Raw genomic sequence first — 18,770 nt, 5'->3', positions numbered from 1 at the left:
TCTCGAAAAGTACAGAGTGGTGTTTTTAACCCATTATCACTTTTCTAGAAGAGGTCCAAGCTGGCCTCACTATCACCTGCATTCTCCTGTATATATTTCAAGATGTCGCCATCATCCATAGCACCGGCTACCTTCCCACTTGTCGTGTCCTTGGTGACGGGCGCCACAGTCTCCCCCGTGCTCGTCGGTGTGCCTCTCCTTGGAGCAGGCTTTGGTGGGGTTTTCCCCGGGGTGGTGGTAGCCTTACGAGCGGCTGGTGATGGTCGCTGGGCTGGAGCTGGCTTGGCCCCACTGGCCACAACGGGCTTCTTGGTTGGAGAGGGTTTGGGTTTCGGTGACGGCTTGTCTGGCTTTTTGAGGACGTCTGACAGGAGTTGATCGAAGTCATCTTCAATGCTGTTGTTAAGAGAATATATATATTAATAAAACAAAAGAGTGTTCGTCACAAAAAACACTTATAAGAAAGTCTAAGTGCATAGCCACAATCCTGGGTACAGTTTTTGTTACAAAGACACCAAATGAACAATATTTATATTGAGCAACGCCTTGCAGATCTTATTTTCGAAAAAATTAAAGAACTTATTCAACATTCACACAGAGTTTTTTTTTAGTGGTGAAAAGAAACTGCTAGTTTAACACTGGTGGTTTTCAAACTGTCTTTTTACAACACGGACACAAACAAAATGTGCTGGACACACATGATTGTGGCTGTGAACCTCCCAGCGGGCAAAATACATTGGAATTGATGTTGGATCAACATGGATTTTTGGTTGTTATCCCGACGCAAAAAACAACCTTTATCCAACGTTGTACTTACGTCAAAAAGATTAAAAAGATTACGTTAATACAACGTTAGCAGACTGATGTTGGATCAACATTGATTTGTGGTTAATAAAAAAAAATAATACTAACCACGCCCCCACACTTACACGCTTTGGTAAAACCCCAAACAACCGCAAACTGATCCCACCGCTGACCCCATATAATTCGTATAACGTACCTTGGCCTAAACGTCTACACAAACATCGAAATTGAATCTTTCCCCATTTTATTTAACCAAACTTTTCAGCAGATCAAGGTGAAATCCACCCAGTCTAATAAACCCGTTCCATTTGACATTCAAACCACCGTGGATGTGCTGGATTGTTTGCCTCCAAAGGATGATGATTGTAAATTAATCTGCAGGCAAACCCCAACAGAACTCACACCCCTATTCAGGAAATCTGTAGTATTTCGGAAGACTTAAAGACGGTTCACATTTCACGATAACTTCAGCCTTAGGTTTCACATTTTCATCCACATAGAGCAAGGACTGTGGTATAATCTTGTCGCTGGGAAGGGGTGTGTGTTTCAATGCTATTTTTGAATGAAAGATTGGCATCTTCATATTTAACTGCTGGATTTTAAATTGTGTTGTCAGAAAATGAGGATTTAAACTCGATTTATAATGGTTCCGTTTTTGTCCTTCGAAATCTAAAGTGTGAGTTCTTGAATATGAACACGTACATCTGCTATCTTTACTGTGACAGTTGTTTAACAATGTTGTAGGTCAAATCTAAACGAATGAAGAGCTTATTTTAGAACGGGTTATTACTTCTTGACACGAAAAAGTGTCCGTTTCGTTGACACTGACAGTTGTGATTCCAGTTCATCCTGATTTCAGTGTCAAAATACCCTGATCTGGATTCTGGACAATACACTGAAACACGTTGGGTTGAGTTAAGGATTTCCGGAATAAATCGTTGGTCAGCTTTAATTAACTGGGTCAAGTCTACATGTTCCGAATCAACTGGAGCCAATTTCATGGCCCTTTATACCGCCGAGTTCTGTGATTGCGATCGGGCCATTCAGTGTGGTAGCTAAAGAATGGCCTGGTAACGTGTACGCACGCGCACAGACCAGGGGCCAATTTCATAGAGCTGCTTAAGCAAACAATTTGCTTAAGCACGAAAATAGCTTGCTTATTGTACACATTGTGTTACTGGCCAAAATTGTATGCCATAATTATAAATTGGTATTTAGCTGTTGGTTACTTAGCATACCAATTGAGTGGAGTATTGGCCGGTAATCTGATTTCACTAAGCAAGGATTTGTTTGCTTAAGCACAATTTTGTGCTTAATTAGTTCTATTAAATTGGGTCCAGGGCCCAATTAGATAAAGCTGCAAGCAGAAAATCTTTTTTGACAAATTTCTTTACTGAGCAAAAAAAGTAGCGCCGTACAAGTCACAACAATGTCAACTTAAAGGAACACGTTGCCTTGAATCGGACGAGTTGGTCTTTGAAAAGCGTTTGAAATCGTTTGTTATGAAACGCATATGGTTGGAAAGATGATTTAGAAGTATGAATATAATGATCCACACAATTATGACTCGAAATTGCACGGTTTTCCTCATACGTCGCGAACTAACACTTTCGGTCATTTATGGGAGTCAAAAATTTGACTCCACAAAATGGAGGCATGTTTGTGGGGATCGTTATAGTCTACTTTTAAATCATCTATCTAACCAGGGCCTAATTTCATAGCGCTGCTGAACGGTAAGCCAGTTTGCGTGCTTACTGTAGCAGAATTTTTTTGCTTAAGCCTTAGCGTATTTCACAGGTTAGCAGACAAATTGGGCGGCCATATTGCGGTTTACCGTGGATTTGCATTGTGACGTCATTCGGTAAGCACCGGAAAGTCAGCATGCCTTTTCGTGTGCTTACGGTTAGCAGCGCTATGAAATAGAAATTGCACAGTGGTAAGCACAAAATCAATCGTTAAGCAAATCTATGAAATTGGGCCCAGTTGTGTGTCATATTTCATAACAAACGGCTTCAAACACTTTTCAAAAACGAACTTGACCGATCCAAGGCAACGTTTTCCTTTACAGTATTTTTGTTTAGTTAACTTAAAGGCAGTGGACACTATTGGTAATTACTCAAAATAAATATTAGCATAAAACTTCACTTGTTAACCAGTAATGGGAAGAGGTTGATAGTATAAAACGACGTGAGAAACGGCTCCCTCTGAAGTGACGTAGTTTTCAAAAAAGAAGTAATTTTCCACGAATTTGATTTCGAGACCTCAAGTTTAGAATTTGAGGTCTTGAAATCAACCATCTAAATGCACACGACTTCGTGTGACAAGGGTGTTTTTTTCTTTCACTATTATCTCGCAACTTCGTCGACCAATTGAGTTCAAATTTTCACAGTTTTTTTTTATGCACATGATGAGATACACCAAGTGAGAAGACTGGTCTTTGTCAATTACCAATAGTGTCCACTGCCTTTATAAGCAAGTTGTTATGCTTACAGGCTTTGTCAATTAAGCAAGTTGTTATGCTTACAGGCTTTATGAAATTGGTCCCTGTAAAACACGCTTGACGTAAGCTTAACCCACCCGCAGCGTGAGTAATTCTTCGGACAAGACTTTACCTGAAAAGGTCTGCATCATCATCCACTTTGGCAGCTTCCGGACGAGTGACCATCTCGTCCTTCTCGTCTGTCATGGCACCAGGGGGAAGGTAGATGCCGGCCGTGTTGTCCGAGTCTGTAATTTCCACAGCTGCACTGTCCGAGAAAAGGAGCACTCCTGTGTCCGAAGCAATGTTCCTCGTTATAAATGGTCAATTTACAAGAAACTCCTTGCATTTCCCGCCATCGTTGAGACAGGTCAAACAATGAAAATGTGCACACGTGTACGCACAAATGTTTGTTTATGGTGTATATTGAGGACGTTTCATTGTTCTCCCATTGTTTGGACATAGTTTATTTTTCAAACGTCCCTATTGGTTTTGTACACAAAATCTACCGAGGACTGTCCCCGGTGTGACTGTCCTCGGTTATCAATGGGTGCGTTCGTTAAGCTTCCCTGGGTGTACCCCGCGGTGCTCACTCGGGTGAGCCCCTGACAAGAGCTAATCGAACGATCACACTCGCCCTCTCGTGGTGACGGCATGCACCTCAGGTCACCCTAAGTGACCCACTCCACAAGCAGGGCACTGGGGGCTGACCCAGGTGAGCCCGTCAAAGCTATTCGAACGTACCGGGGCAGACCGGGGTCGACCCAGGGAAGCTAAACGAACGCACCCATTAGTAGACATGCCCACAACACCCAGCCAATGACATGTCTGCATTATTGACTTCAGTGAGGGCGCTTTGCTGGGCACGTTACGTCATATTCAAGGGTATCACCCGCAAGCCTACACTAGTACTAAACCTGTATACATATCAACAAGCTCATTTTTTACTCTTCATTACACTCTTGCATTAATCCACACGTCTGAAATGGAGGACAAGGTGAATTAAATCATACACACAAGCATATCTAAGCCTTTTTGAGATAATGTTTGACACTACAGGAGTGTACTGTTTAGGTTGGGAGCTATCAATAAAGACAATTACCCAAACAGAGATAGTGTCCACCATTAACTCACGTACTTTGTCTCGGACTGTGTGCCATTTCTGAACATACAACATTCACCCTTCACATTCATCTTTCATATTTCTCATTTCCCTCGCGGGGAGGTTGAAAAGGGGGGGGGGATCTGTGGAATTAAAGATACGGTCCAGAGGAGTAGGGTTTTTGAACAATTTTGCCTTGTGGTGAGAATACTTTCATAGAGCTGCTTTATGCACATAACATTGCTCATGCAGTAGGCCCTCCAACACATGTATTCTTTAACAGAATAATGTTTACCAGCCAAACTACCACGTTGCGTGTACAACTTGTGACTGGTCTCCTGGTAATCTCTGCTAAGCAGAGAGTGTTTATTAAGCAATATTTTCTGGTTCAAGCCTCCCTATGAAATTCGGCCGAGAAAAAGCCCCGAAGTTTATTGTGTTTCTAAACCATCCGTCAGAGACCTGTAGTTCTTGTTGTTGCTGTTTTGTTGTTATTGTTGTTATTATTGTTGGTGGTGGTGTTGCAGTACGGTTTTTTTCTACAATTTTTGGTTTGATGCTGTTGGTGTTGTTTTTGTTTTCGCTACTGCTGCTGCTATTTTTGTTATTTCAAGTCGGCGTATCAAAGCTGCAAGTTTGTCCAGAGTGGATGGAGCGAAACCAAACAAAATAAACACACAAAATTCTTCCTTTGTTATCCACACATTCCTTTATTGAATGTTAAAGTAGTTAGATACAAATGTCACAATCGAGAATAATTATTATAAATAATTTATTTCATACAATCATCAAGCCCACATTCTTGCATTATCTTGAAAGGCTTTGTGAAGAGGTATAATACCAGTATAATTATGAATCAGCATTTACAAATCAACATAGTCAACATCCTAAAACAGACTGACTCCTCTCTCATTAATTAAAGTCCGTATTGATAAATATGATTAATTTTGTACATAAATTTCAACAAAACATAGACTTTAAATAATACTACTTCGCGTTTCCCATCACTCTGCAAACTCCTACCGATATTCCCACGACATTTTACACGCCAAAGAGAGACTTTGGATAGCTAGGTGGCAGCAGACTTACCAGGTAATGTTAATTGTTTATGTAGTCCTGAGCATGCGCACATTACCGATTTCAATGGATTTGTACCTGGTAAGTCTGCCGTCACCGAGTGTCCCAAAAGTTCCCCATTATAAATACATTCACGGTTAAATGTATTCATCTTTATTTTGTACATTGATGTCAATGGACCTGATGCCATGACGTCAAAGCGCCGCCATCTTAGATAAAAAACGATGATGGGACAATGAATGGATTGCACATGACGTCATTGGCCACCATCTTTGATGTATAAAGACAATGGAAAAGAGCACTGGTATACACGCAACGCACGACTCTCGGCCAATGATAGCTGTTCATTATGCCTACACAATTCATCAAAGATGGCGGCCAATGACGTCGATGCACTCCATCTAGAGAAAACGCACATCTATGTACGCGTGGCGCATTATGGTTGACCCATGGGCAAGCTGCATTTGACCTCTAGCCGAGGGCGCCCTATTCAAATGACGTCATGTGCATAATTACGTCTAAAGGAACTACGACTACAAATATTGTTAAACTATAATAAAAAAAACACTGCGAACATTACTCTGTCTGGTAAAATACAATGCAGTGCATATCTGTTTGTATTCATAATATTAATAAGTCAAAAGATAATACAGAACTACCAATTAAACACAAAGGTTCAAATCCAATATAAAGTTATAGTGGTGAAGTTTGTCACTTTAGGGGTTAATTTGAATAACTAAAGACACTGGACACTTGGTAATTGTCAAAGACTAGTCTTGACACTTGGTGTATCTCAACATATGCACAAAATAACAAACCTGTGAACATTTGAGCCTAAACGAAAGAAAAAAAAACACCCTTGTCGCACGAAGTTGTGTGCTTTTAGATAATCAAATTAGTGGAAAATAACTTCTTTCTCGAAAACTACGTTACTTAAAAGGGAGCTGTTTCTCACAATGTTTCATACTATCAACAGCTCCCCATTACTCCAATCACGAAAGGTTTTATGATAATACTTATTTTGAGTAATTACCAATAATGTCCACTGCCTTTAGGAGTGACTTCATAATCAAAAGTGTACATAAAGGGTTCCCGATTTAAAATTTGATGTCCATGGTTGTGAGTTAATTTCTCATCTTGGGGACAGAATCTCCGGTGGAGAGAATTCCATGGTACGATTTTCCCTCCTAAAGCGCGATCACACGACTTGTTTAATAAAACAAACCAGCATGTAAACTTTAAAACAATGGTGCCAACCGTATGGTTTTTATCGATGCCAGCAGAAAAACAAACAAGTTTGCAACCACTCGAAATTCATAAAAGAATTGCATTGAGCTGCTTTTATAAACTGGGCCGTAAGCAATGCACGATATAACCGAGAGGCTTATGAGCAATTACATTTATAATTTGGAATGAGCACATAATATTATGTTTTTAGTGGAGAGGTCAATTAACTTTAATTGTGTTCTGATGTTATAGAGGACCGTCTACTTGTTCACTCTTAAACAGAAATGAAACAAATTTCCCGGGGCAGAAATGACCCAGATTCTGGGTGCCTGGGAGCCGCTGACCCACTTAACTTCCAGGTCGGGCAAACTTTAACAAAATCCAAACAACATATTTTGTGATATACACAAGCATCCTCAATGCCCCTTCCTTTGCACCGGTAGTCACTTTTGAGGGTCCCTTCCATTGGTTTCATTAAAAGAAAGACTTTGATAGAATAACAACAAATAATCCACATTTGCTAAACCGTTCCATCCTGTCAAGTTGTCACATCACTGAATGGCACAACTTCATTTTTAATTTTACAGTTACATATACATAGATAATCTCTGACTGTTGAGCTGTGCATTGAAGCCATTATTTTGGGTGTCTTCAAGGACCAATCCTTCTGTAATTCGAGCTTGTGCCCTAAAGGCCGAGTCACACTGCACCGAGAACGAAAACGATCACGATCACGACGCAAAGTGAACGCATAACGTGTTTCTGAATATAACATCACGCATTGTCCAACATGGTCACTCAGTATTCAGTCTTATCACGCATTTTGCAATAATTATCATATTTACACAGAGTATACTTAAGCATCACGCATTCTTTAACACCATCACGCATTTTCCAGCAATGCCACGCGTTATCCGCACACCATACAGTTTGAAAGACTAATCACGTATATCGCAATATTTTAAAGCATTTTACATTGATCATCCGCCGTCACAAAAAGCACATTCGCACAACTATTACAAACACGCACACTAAACAGCTCGCATTCTATGTCATGCATCCCTGTGGAGATATCTTGTCCACTATCTTTTTCCCATGTAAGATATACCCAAAGTTTTTCTTCACACAAATCCTTGTGGAGCACCCCTCTTTATGTAGACCCTTTGTGTTATATTATTTTCTGTTTTGGTCTCGATCTTAATAAAGATAGTGAATATGAAATCTCCACCACCAGGGGTGAGAGTCAGTACTAACGAAAAAGTCTGAAACTTGGATACAAATTCAAAAGTATGTTGAAATGATAACATTTTTACCGTTTGGTCACCCCATGGATTATAGATTCCAATGGGCTTTTGGAAACAGTATTCAAAGCACTAGAGAAGTAGACCAATGAGCAGGATTTCTTTAATTGTGGAAAAACAAAATTGTCTGAACTTCTTCACAAGGCCGACATAACAAGTCTGAATTCAGATGAAAGTCTGATCAATCTCATCCCTGCACCACACACTAACAGGACTAGCACATATCAGCACTGTCAAACCACCCCTCATCTTTTGAAATTCTCAATGCAATATTATGCTAATTTACCACTTACTGCAACAGCAAAAGAGATAAATTCATTACAAGCACTCTGTGACAATCTTATTCATTTAGAGAAAAAAAATATCATATTATCTGAAACCACCGAACACACTCACCAACTATTTTACTCACTTATTTGGCAATAATCTCACACATTATGAAATAACCTAACCCATTCAGCATACTCTCTTCAAATTTAGACTGAAACTATCTTCAATCGACTGAAACTAGGGACACAAATCATCTGCAGCTGTCAATTAGTTTCAATTGATAAGAGTCAATTTAAATCTAAAGATAGTAAAATGTACCTATTCTCCAGGGCCCATGTAAATGGTAAGTAATTCATTCAATGTAGAGAAACATCTTTCCACTTTCTATACATTTACCCGAAGCCAAATTGTCTTGTAATGTGACACGACACTTTGTTTAGCAACCTTGATATTAATACACACGTAAGCTAACATGGAAGTGTCGTGGCCGAACAGTTAAGAGAACCGAATTCAAACTCTGCGTTTCTAATCAGCAGAGTGTGTGTGCGAATCGCCAGCCGTAACACTTGTGTCCTTATAATCATGCTTCGTCATTTGGATGGGACGTAAAGCCGTTGGTCCCATGTGATGTGTAACGCATGTCAAATAACCCAGTGTATTTATCGAAAAGAGAAGGGGGTTCGCCCGGTGTTCCTGGCCGTGGCTGATGTATGCGCCGTAGCACCTTGTAAACCCTTATATGGTGCTTAATAGGTCTCAGAATTTATCACTGCAATGACCTATCTTTCTGAAAGTGTGTGTATCTCAGCTCATCGAGTATACCTTGTAGATACGTGCGCAATGTAGTACATGTACTTCGAAATTACCAATCCAGCACAGCAGACTAACTATCATACTGTACACTTATCGCACCTAAAGGAACACAATGCCTTGGATTGGTCGAGTTGGTCTTTGAAAAGCGTTTGTCACCGTTTGTTATAAAATGCATATGGTTAGAAAGATGTTCAAAAACTAGAATACAATTATCCACAAACATTAATTTGCCTCGAAATTGCGTGGTTTTGCTTTTACTTTGCGAACTAACACGGTCGGCCAATGTGAGTCAAAAATTTGACTCTTAAAATTTGACTCTTATAAATGGCTGACCGTGTTTGTCGACGAGGTAAAAGGAAAACCAGGCAATTTCGAGTGATACTTGTGTTTGTGTGGGTTATTATACATGTACTCTACTTTTAAAATATCTTTTTAAACATACACACTCTGTGACACAACGCTTTTCAAAGACCAACTCGACCGATCCAAGACAACGTGTTCCTTTAAACATCCATTGTCACAAACGCACACGATGACCAGTAGACTCCTTTTTAGCTCTCCCATTGTTTGAACTCAGCTTTGTCATTGGCATCTCCAATGTTGGAGACTTTGGTACGCTAGGTGGCACTAGTAGTGAGTGCAATCGTACGTCGTTGGCAGCAAAGAGATCACTTAAGCCCGCATAAGCTCTCTTTGGTCTTACGCCAGACGACACATTACCAATACGCCGTACCACCATCATGCTCGTTCTTAATATACTGTACCAACCATAGTTAGACCTGTCCCAACTTGACGCTTAATTTCACCTAAGGTAAGCACAGCCCAACTAGGGTTCGAACAATCTTCAAACTAGTTTGAAATTCACAGTTTCTACTTGCCATAATATCACACTTGCAACCAACCTTACCACATCACACTGTCATCCACTTATACCTTGTTTGTTTTCATGTTTGCACTTTTCATGTTTGCTTTATTTTGTACACGAAATATTCAAAAGGACATATGTGACACCAAAAATGCCCACACACCCCTATCCAAAACGTATTCTCACGACGTTAAATGTGCACATTATAGCCGCTAACAGGCACATACGATTACGAACCCAATAATGATTCACCGGGAACTACTTACAGAGAACATTCTCTGAGCAAATGCACGTGACGTCATCACCACTCTGATTATGTCAGTGTGCCATTTTGGGAGTCGATGTGTAGTTCTACGATTGATCTCTCCTGAACTCTTACATTTGCCGCCATCGCGCGCTAAGGTTATACAATGTTAAACGTGCACGTTTAACGCTTGTACGCACCGGGGGCGCTGTGTGGGCTTGTGACGCCATATACAAGTGGTAGCTCCTTAATTACACCATAACTAAACGAGAACGGCAACCGTTCTCGATGATTTTGTACCTGAACAACCGAGGATGTACTGACGTTTTATCATTCTTTAAAACACCACGATCATTTTTATTTAAAATCAGAATCACCCATTCAACAGCTTCGTAAACGTTTATGTTCATAATTATATTACATGTTTTTATGTTATGGTTATGTACATATTATTATTAGTATTATTATGTCATCATTAGCAAAGAACAGGGCCCAATTTTATAGAGCTACCTAAGCAAAACAACCAATGTATATTTGGTTTGCGGTAACACTATGTGTGTATCTACTTGCCAGGTAGAGTTGTTCTTAGGGAACTGTCTTGCTTTATTCTACTGCCGTGGAGTAGATAATCGGAGGTTCGGGAGACTTCTCAGTTATGATCGTAATTAACTGTACTGAAATTGGTCTCAACGTTTCGACTAGCTTGCTCTAGTCATCGTCAGGAAGTCTAATTTCTATACCATCCGCCCTGGTAATAGTTAAAAAGCAGGACAGTTCTTTTCAGAACTGAGAAGTCTCCCGAACCTCCGATTATCTACTCCACGGCAGTAGAATAAAGCAAGACAGTTCCCTATTAGAACAACTCTACCTGGCAAGTAGATACACACATGGTGTTACCGCAAACCAAATATACAACAAAACAACCAAGGTAAGCAGAACCAAACTATGCTTACCAGAGTAAGGTTACCAGCCAAACTACCATATAACAATTACAATTTGGGACTGGTATCCTGCTAATTTCTGCCTGAGAAAACCATTTGTTAACCATAATTTTTGTCTAAGCATCTCTATGAAATTGGGTACAGGACGGGATGGACAACAAGCACAGGGGGCGGCTGACGTCAACGGGGTTCGGGTCGAGTTGACTAACGGGATCTGGGTCGAGTTGACTATCATACGTAGGTCAAGCCCACAGTCCCACTGGGAGACAGGGAGCATCGCTCGTGCTTGTAACCCCACATCCAATGATGACAAGACACACGTGCCTGTAGAGAGGGAACAGAAAGTGTACAGAACAATCAGGAAACAGGAAGTGTACAGAATCGATAAGGAGACAGAAAGGGTACAGAATAAATTAGAGGGACAGAACAAATATATATATAAGCAATCAGGAGGACATAAAGTGTACAGAAGAAATTAGAGGGACAGAAAGTGTACAGAATTATAATAATAATAATAATAATAATAATAATAATAATATCGAAGTCTTATATAGCGCACGTATCTACCAAACAAGGTACTCAAGGCGCTGAGTATATACAAACTTTCAGAAAGATAGGTTATTGCAGTGATGAATTCTGAGACCCAATTATTTAGCACCTTATAAGGGTTTACAAGGTGCTACGGCGCATTAAGCAGCCACAACCAGGAACACCGGGGCGAACCCCTTCTCTTTTCGATAAGTGCACTGGGTTCTTTTACATGCGTTACACAACACATGGGACCAACGGCTTTACGTCCCATCCGAAGGACGAAAATATTGGTGCACTGGCCGGGAATCGAACCCGGGCCTCCCGCGTGGCAGGCGAGAATTCTACCACTGAACCACCAGGGGACACACAGTTTACGGAATCCATCGGGGCGGGCGGGAGACAAAGTACAAAATCAACCGGGGTCAGGCAATCAGAGGGACAGAAAGTATACACAGAAACATTTAGAGGGACAGAAAGTGCACAGAAGCGACCAGGAAATAGAAAGTGTGAGATCAGGGGGACACAAAGTGTACAGAAGCAACCACGAGACAGAAAATGTACAAAAGCAATCGGGGCGACAGAAAGTGTACAGCGGCAATCAACACACAACCGAATCATAATTATTGTTAAGCTCTGCAAGTTAAATACACGGTAGTGTCACGCCAACAAAACAAACGGATTCACAACCATGGCCTTGCTCACCGAAGCGACTGCGCTTACACCGAGCAATGTAAAACACATAACTCGACGGGATATAAGCGCAGAATTCACCGGTAAGCAGAGCCATGAAATTAGGCCCACTATCAGCCATTTTGAAGTATGGAAGACACAATTTAAAAAATGGGATTAAATTATGGAGAAAGACAATTTTACAACGTGTGATCCATGAGGTTGGAAAATTTCAACCTTCTATTCGAAAAGAAGCCTCCTACCGAAAAAGTAGATGTTCTATTTTTTTCCATATAGATTTATCCCTGAACTTTGTAAAGAGTGTTTTTATTGTCCGAAAGTTGAAAATAAATAAACGAGTAAGTAACTAATAATTGTTGTCTAGCAATGATAAAAATTATAACTGGTTTGTCACTTGTTTAGAGAAACATGCACAAACAGTTAAATGACCTCAAGGAAAACACCACCAATCAAACACCGAAGGAAGGAAACTAAATATTTGATGTACCAGTGACCAACTCAAACCAAGTGCTCCCCCCCCCCACATTAAAAAAGGGAACTTTGGGAGGCTGTAGATGTCAGCAGACTTTAATAAAGCTGCTTATGGGTAAGCACATATTGATGCTTGCTTAAGCAGAACCACATGTGCCATATTTTAACAGCTTTCTACTTCATAAACACTGCATACTTACTATGTAAGTAAAGCAAACGCAGGCTAGCTTGCCTGTGGTTCTGGTAAGCGATGTGTGACGCAACAATGAAAATCCACTGTGAACGTACGTACACACACGCTGTAAAAAATTTTTTCGCTTTTAATAACACTTTTGCTGAAAAACACAGTGCGTTCACTGATTGCACGTAAGCAGAAAGCGTCTGCTTACAGATTTAATGAAAAAGGCAACAGGTCATAATATTTCCATTGTTAACGTTTCCTGCAAAGTTATCTGGTTAGTCTGCTGTCACCTAGCGTCCCCAAAGTCCTCATATTAAACTATATTATTTTTTAGGTCAAACCTAAGTCAAGCCAAACCAAAAGCGGATGAATTAACGGCACAAGTTATTTTTGAACATGTCATCTACGTTTATAAAGAGCTGCAGGTTTTACTACTAAAGCACCAGGCACCAGAAATTGCATCTATTAAGACCGCACTATCTTAAAACTTTCTACTTTGTTTGAAATTGTGACAGAGAAGCTTACTCACTACACTTCACGGATGGACGTGGCACGTGTGTAATTGACTGGACTCTTACGTGCAGACATAAAAGTGACGGACTGAAACAGTGGCAGGCAAAAGGTGTGGGGGAAAGAAAATCGAAACAAAACACATTAATTGGTTGGAGAACGAGAGAAACAGTCAACTTGTAAAATCATTACTTAATAAGAAACGGAATTTTGAAAGAAATGCTTGGATGTAGAATGTAATAACTGTACATAGTTTAGTGAAATTAGCTGGCACAAAAGACTGGATAGAATTGACGAGATGAAATAGGTAGAATTAAAACTAATTGTGTTAGTTTTGTTGTTAAACTTCACGGTAGTTTGAGTAAAAAAATAAATAAAAAAAAGCTCAGAATGTTAAACAAAAAAACCGAAGGAGCGCACAGATTCAGAAACGACACAAAATTATCAACAAGGAATACAACTTTGAAACACGGCAATATTTTTTCGCAAGCCTCAATTCTACTTGGAACAGCACAGTATATTTTGGGCGAGTAGCGACAATTTCTATTAAAAACCATTTTGTTAATAAAAACCGCATAGGTTTTGCTGCATTAAGACCGAAAATGACGAACAGCAACCACGTGACAAAAACAGGCTGGTCGAAACACTCTCAATGCAAATCCAGCTTTGCAAATGGGTCATCCCTTACACGTGATTACAAGTATTAAACCAATGGCACTGCAGTAAAACACATCACGGAAAGTTTTGCTTACGCCAAAAAAAAAAAATGCAAATAATTATGCAAATGAGCAACAATACGACAATTAATTGATTAACAATGAAGGCATGCGGGGTGCCAGGTAAAATGTGTGACTTAAAAAAAAAAAATTAAGCTGAACATTGTCATCCTAAATAAAGATTCTACATCACCAAGCCACGTGTGTCTTATGAGGAAACTCGATTACAAGTGTCGTTGTTCTCCTATTGTTTTATTGATTGAATAATTGATTGATTGATTGATTAATTTATAACATTTTGGTTACGCCCTCATTTGTTTTATACACGAAAGCAATGTTAGGACGTCCTTGCTGTGTCAATACATCCAGATTACTCTTTGTTATGGTCCTCAGTTTCAACGGGACAGACAGACAGACACACTCACCTAATGTTTTCACATGTAACGCGCAAGTCACCAAGAATTTGCGATGGGAGGCAATTTTGGGACTCTAGGTGGCAGCAGACTGACCAAGTATATCCATTGTTCTTTGAAATGTGAGCATGCTCAGACCAAGTAAACAATGGATATTTACCTATACGTCTGCTGCCACCTAGCGTTCAAAGGTATCTTATTGATGTTACTATAAGATTCCCGTTGATAGCTTTGTCAGATTGAAAAAGTATGTTAATAACACAAAAACCCCACTCAGTTATTAGCAAGCCATTAGCACTTCCCAACGAAATTTATGCAAATTTTATTCACTGGTTGACGCAGACGCAATATAAATGCGCAATAGGCAGACACGAATGCGAATGCGTCACACCACAACCAACCCCATACAGAAAAAGCGCAAATGTACCCTCATTATGCCAACCATGTTAGTGCACACACGCGGTGTGCAAGGGTCTCTTTCACTGCTGTACTTGTGTCTATACGAAACCGAATACAGGATAAGTATGGGATAGCATTATCGTTAGGTTCTTGAGTATTATATCTACATTTCTTGAGTATTATATATACAAATTTCAAAAATTGTATGTATTTTTTTTCTTTAGGTATGCATATACAAGGGTCTCAACTTGCAGTTACAGTCCCCAGTAATGTGACAATACAATACGTAACTTTTTAAATTTTTACACGACACTTAAAGTTTACAGTTTGACCTCAAAAAGGCTAACGACGAACAGGCATAGGTAACACGTAGGCCACGGAGGCAATTGTCATCATCGCCCTTGACCTGGCCTTGGTGCCCCTTCAAAAACACCTGAAATTTTAAGGTTTTTCAAAAAAGAAAAATGCCCTTCTTCAAAAAATAAAAAATGGCCTTGCCATCTCAAAGATCCAGGCTAACCGATTAATTTCAAAGTCCTTGCCCTATGTTTCAAAAACACCCATACATCATCCGAACGCGACGACGTAACGAAACCCACACGAATCTAACGATCATCGACGTTGTGTTATGTGATCAATATCAAATATACATGTTTACATTTAATCATAACTGTATTGAGTTAACCAAATAATGATAACAAAGTCACAAAAACCTCTTCCTGACCATAAGTCATGAACCCAACAAGAAATCAGGTCACCCATCTCTCCAGTGAAAGCAAAACGGGGATGTAGAAAATACCGACCTCAAAGAAATACATGTTCAAATACCAACAGGTTACACGTATATCAAACACAGACTTAAAAATGGATAGGAAGACCGTTGACATTTGCGTCGGAGACAAACAGTAAAAACAACAAAGATTTCCCAGAATTTCTGCCTTCGCTTCTAGATTTTCGGAGTGGTCGCTCATCATGCCATGAGCTGTTGTTTGAAGATGTACTTGCAGTGTTGCCCTCTCCACAACAACATTACAATTGATCAAGTCGAGTCGAGATTAAAACAATCTTGACTTTTCCACGCTTAATTAAACAAACACACGTCTAGAAATGTCAAACTGTTCACCCCATGCTCCTAAAAATCTCTTTTCACGCTCGAAGCCGGCTGATCAACAATTGGATTCAAGAAATGATTTAATTGTCTCTCTATGGACCCTATGCCACGTTAGAAAACGGATCCGTGATCAAGTTGGTTTCGGCCGCATTGAGTTTTACGTATGCACGTTCTATTTACAACGTTACTGTAGTTGCTGTCTATGTCTATACAAATTTAAAGACACTGGACACTATTGGTAATTGTCAAAGACCAGTCTTCTCACTTGGTGTTTCTCAACATAATATGCATAAAATAACCGACCTGTGAAAATTTGAGCTCAATCGGTCATCGAAGTTGCGAGAAAATATTGAAAAGAAAAAACACCCTTGTCACACAAAGTTGTGTGCTTTCAGATGCTTGAATTCGAGACCCCAAAATAATGCTAAATCTGACGTCTCGAAATCAAATTGGTAGACAATTTATTTTTAATTCTTTCTCAAAAACTTTGTTACTTCAGAGGGAGCCATTTCTCACAATGTTTTATACTATCAACAGCTCCTCATTACTTGTTACCAAATAAGATTTTATTGCTAATCATTATTTTGAGTAATTAACAAAAGTGTCCACTGCCTTTAAAAACTAAATTTTGGGAAAGTAAACTTCAGCCATGAAATATAATTTTAACAATTCAAAGAGACTTGACCTTCGTTTTCGACTTCACCTAAGAAATTTGCCCAACTAAAGTTCATGTTACCATTGAACCTATGTATTGGTTGCACACATTCGGGCATGGTGGCAAATGGGGTTTGTAAAAAAAAAGAATCGTCGATCGTCCTAAATTTGAATTTTGTTTTCATTGTTAATACAAAGGGTTAAAAATAATCATTTATACTAAATGAAAATAAAAAAATATATAGGAGAATAAACAAACAGTAGTTACTTATTCCGTGAAGAATTATTTCTGAACTGGCTATTTATTTTAAAAAGGTCAACGACCCAAATGTGCGATACTACGACTGAGCTCGAACCGTTACAACGTAAGATGTTAAAAAATATAGGAAGTTATGATTTGGAAGTTACTTATAAAAAGGCCAACCGGTTTAAAAGTTCACCAAATGGCAGGAGAGGAAAATTTCTTTGTCACAGCTGATTTTGATCAACCAAAATGTTCTTTTCAGAACCCTCCCCCCCCCCCCATAACTCATTAGAGATAGTCATTAAACGGTGTTACCGCAAACTATGTCCAATATTATACATATCCTGATCTGGGTTCCGATGAGGTCCCACCCTTTAAGGGCCAGTATGACCGGGTGTCTGGGTCAAATTACCCAGATAGGTCAAACTGATGCAGAATTTACAAAATTAAAACAATACAACAACTATCACACACAGGGTGGACCATACTATTCGGGAAGTGTACTGCAGCCCCCTGGGGGACACAGCACACGAGTAACGTATGTGACTTCTTAATTTTCGTATCATTGTCAAAACTTTGACACTAAAAGAAAAAAGGTTTATATAATCTATTCAAAGATAGCCAGTACGATGTGATGCGGTTGCAACAGTGTATTTACAGTACCGGTCAAACAATAAGGTGTGTCACACCCGCGTGTAATTGAAAACGGCTTATTCATGCGTGCGCGAAGCTTGCGCGTGCCCCCGGCATTAAACTGGTACGTGTACAACACAAGCTATAGCTCACGACGACACCAAACTACAACTACTGAAAGAGAATACACAATTCTGCCAAAACAGCACACTTTGTCTTTTGGTAAGAGTGCGAATAAGTATTTTTTAAATAGATCAATCATGCAAATGAAGTGGGTCAAACACTCATGCAAAATGGCGGGGAGACAAAATATCACATTTGATATTCAATTGCGATAGTAGGTGCCATGCAAGTTTTATGAAGAATAAAAAAAAAATAACACCAGACACTGAACAGTTGTTCATTTTATATGTACCTCTATTTTGTCTCCGATAGCGGCGCCAGGTTTTCTCCAAACATCGAAAGCGACGTTGTGTTGCTGTAGGTCAGACTCAAGAAACACTTTGGTGCAGTTTTGAAGGTGAGAAAAGCAGATGCATAATACACAAGGACGGCCCACATCCATACTGATTGTGTTTATTTTCTCTGTCTTTTCGTTTTTTTCTTCTGACGACTCTTTTTTGTTACAGCAGTTCGAAAAGTTTACAGAACTAGGACAGCTAACTTTGAATCATAATGATATTGTAATTGGTGAGGACCGCATCTTCGTCAAGCACTCAGTTTGAGCCGTTAATGTGCAACCCAAAATTTCTGCGTTATTAAAGCTGTCTCCTGACTGAAAGTTCGGAGTTTGATCTAGGTCAACAAATTAATCAACTCTTTATGAATAAAGTTTTAGAGTAACTTGATTTTGAATCTGGGACAGACTAACCCAGATTATTGACCCAGGTTATTGACCCAGGTAATTTACCCAGGTAATTGACCCAGGCTATTGACCCATGTTAATGACCCAGGTTAATGACCCAGGTTAATGACCCATGTTAATGACCCATGTTAATGAGCAAAGGTTATGGAGCCAAACTATTGACCGGGTTATGGACCCAGGATTATTGACCCAGTTTATTGACCCAGTTTATTGACCCCTGTTTTAACTG

The 18,770-nt window shown here is 39.6% G+C and overlaps 2 protein-coding genes and 1 non-coding gene across 9 annotated transcripts in view; all 3 read right to left on the bottom strand.

Moving 5' to 3' along the window:
• Positions 1–44: 44 nt before the first annotated feature.
• Positions 45–3,469, bottom strand: LOC117301098 (protein TonB-like). The gene is made up of 2 exons (XM_033784982.1): positions 3,417–3,469; positions 45–396 (listed from the first exon to the last, which is right to left on the bottom strand). Exons 1-2 carry the CDS (start codon positions 3,467–3,469, stop codon positions 45–47), a joined length of 405 nt encoding a protein of 134 aa, XP_033640873.1.
• LOC117300792 (growth hormone secretagogue receptor type 1-like) overlaps positions 313–18,770 on the bottom strand; it is a 63,595-nt gene continuing 45,137 nt past the window's right edge. For 3 of the 7 annotated variants that reach the window (XM_033784593.1, XM_033784594.1, XM_033784595.1), the window contains exon 5: positions 11,140–11,447. In XM_033784593.1, the coding sequence (XP_033640484.1) occupies positions 11,355–11,447 (93 nt within the window). In that variant the 3' untranslated portion in view covers positions 11,140–11,354. Of the gene's footprint in view, positions 397–3,416; positions 3,574–11,139; positions 11,448–13,521; positions 13,597–18,770 lie in introns of those variants that run through there. The other 4 variants (XR_004520220.1, XM_033784597.1, XM_033784598.1 and 1 more) reach the window with 4 other exon arrangements.
• On the bottom strand, positions 11,946–12,016 carry Trnag-gcc. The gene has a single exon. It is a non-coding gene; the product is annotated as a tRNA-Gly (tRNA).

The sequence above is a fragment of the Asterias rubens genome, chromosome 16 (genome assembly GCF_902459465.1).
Source record: "Asterias rubens chromosome 16, eAstRub1.3, whole genome shotgun sequence".
Taxonomy (NCBI): domain Eukaryota; kingdom Metazoa; phylum Echinodermata; class Asteroidea; order Forcipulatida; family Asteriidae; genus Asterias; species Asterias rubens.
This window is presented reverse-complemented; position numbering and strand designations above follow the sequence as displayed.

Coding starts and splice junctions, on each gene's coding strand:
- LOC117301098 (XM_033784982.1), bottom strand. CDS start 3,469: ATGGTCACTCGTCCGGAAGCTGCCAAAGTGGATGATGATGCAGACCTT. Junction 397..3,416: donor GATGATGCAGACCTTTTCAG/GTAAAGTCTTGT, acceptor TCTTAACAACAG/CATTGAAGATGACTTCGATC.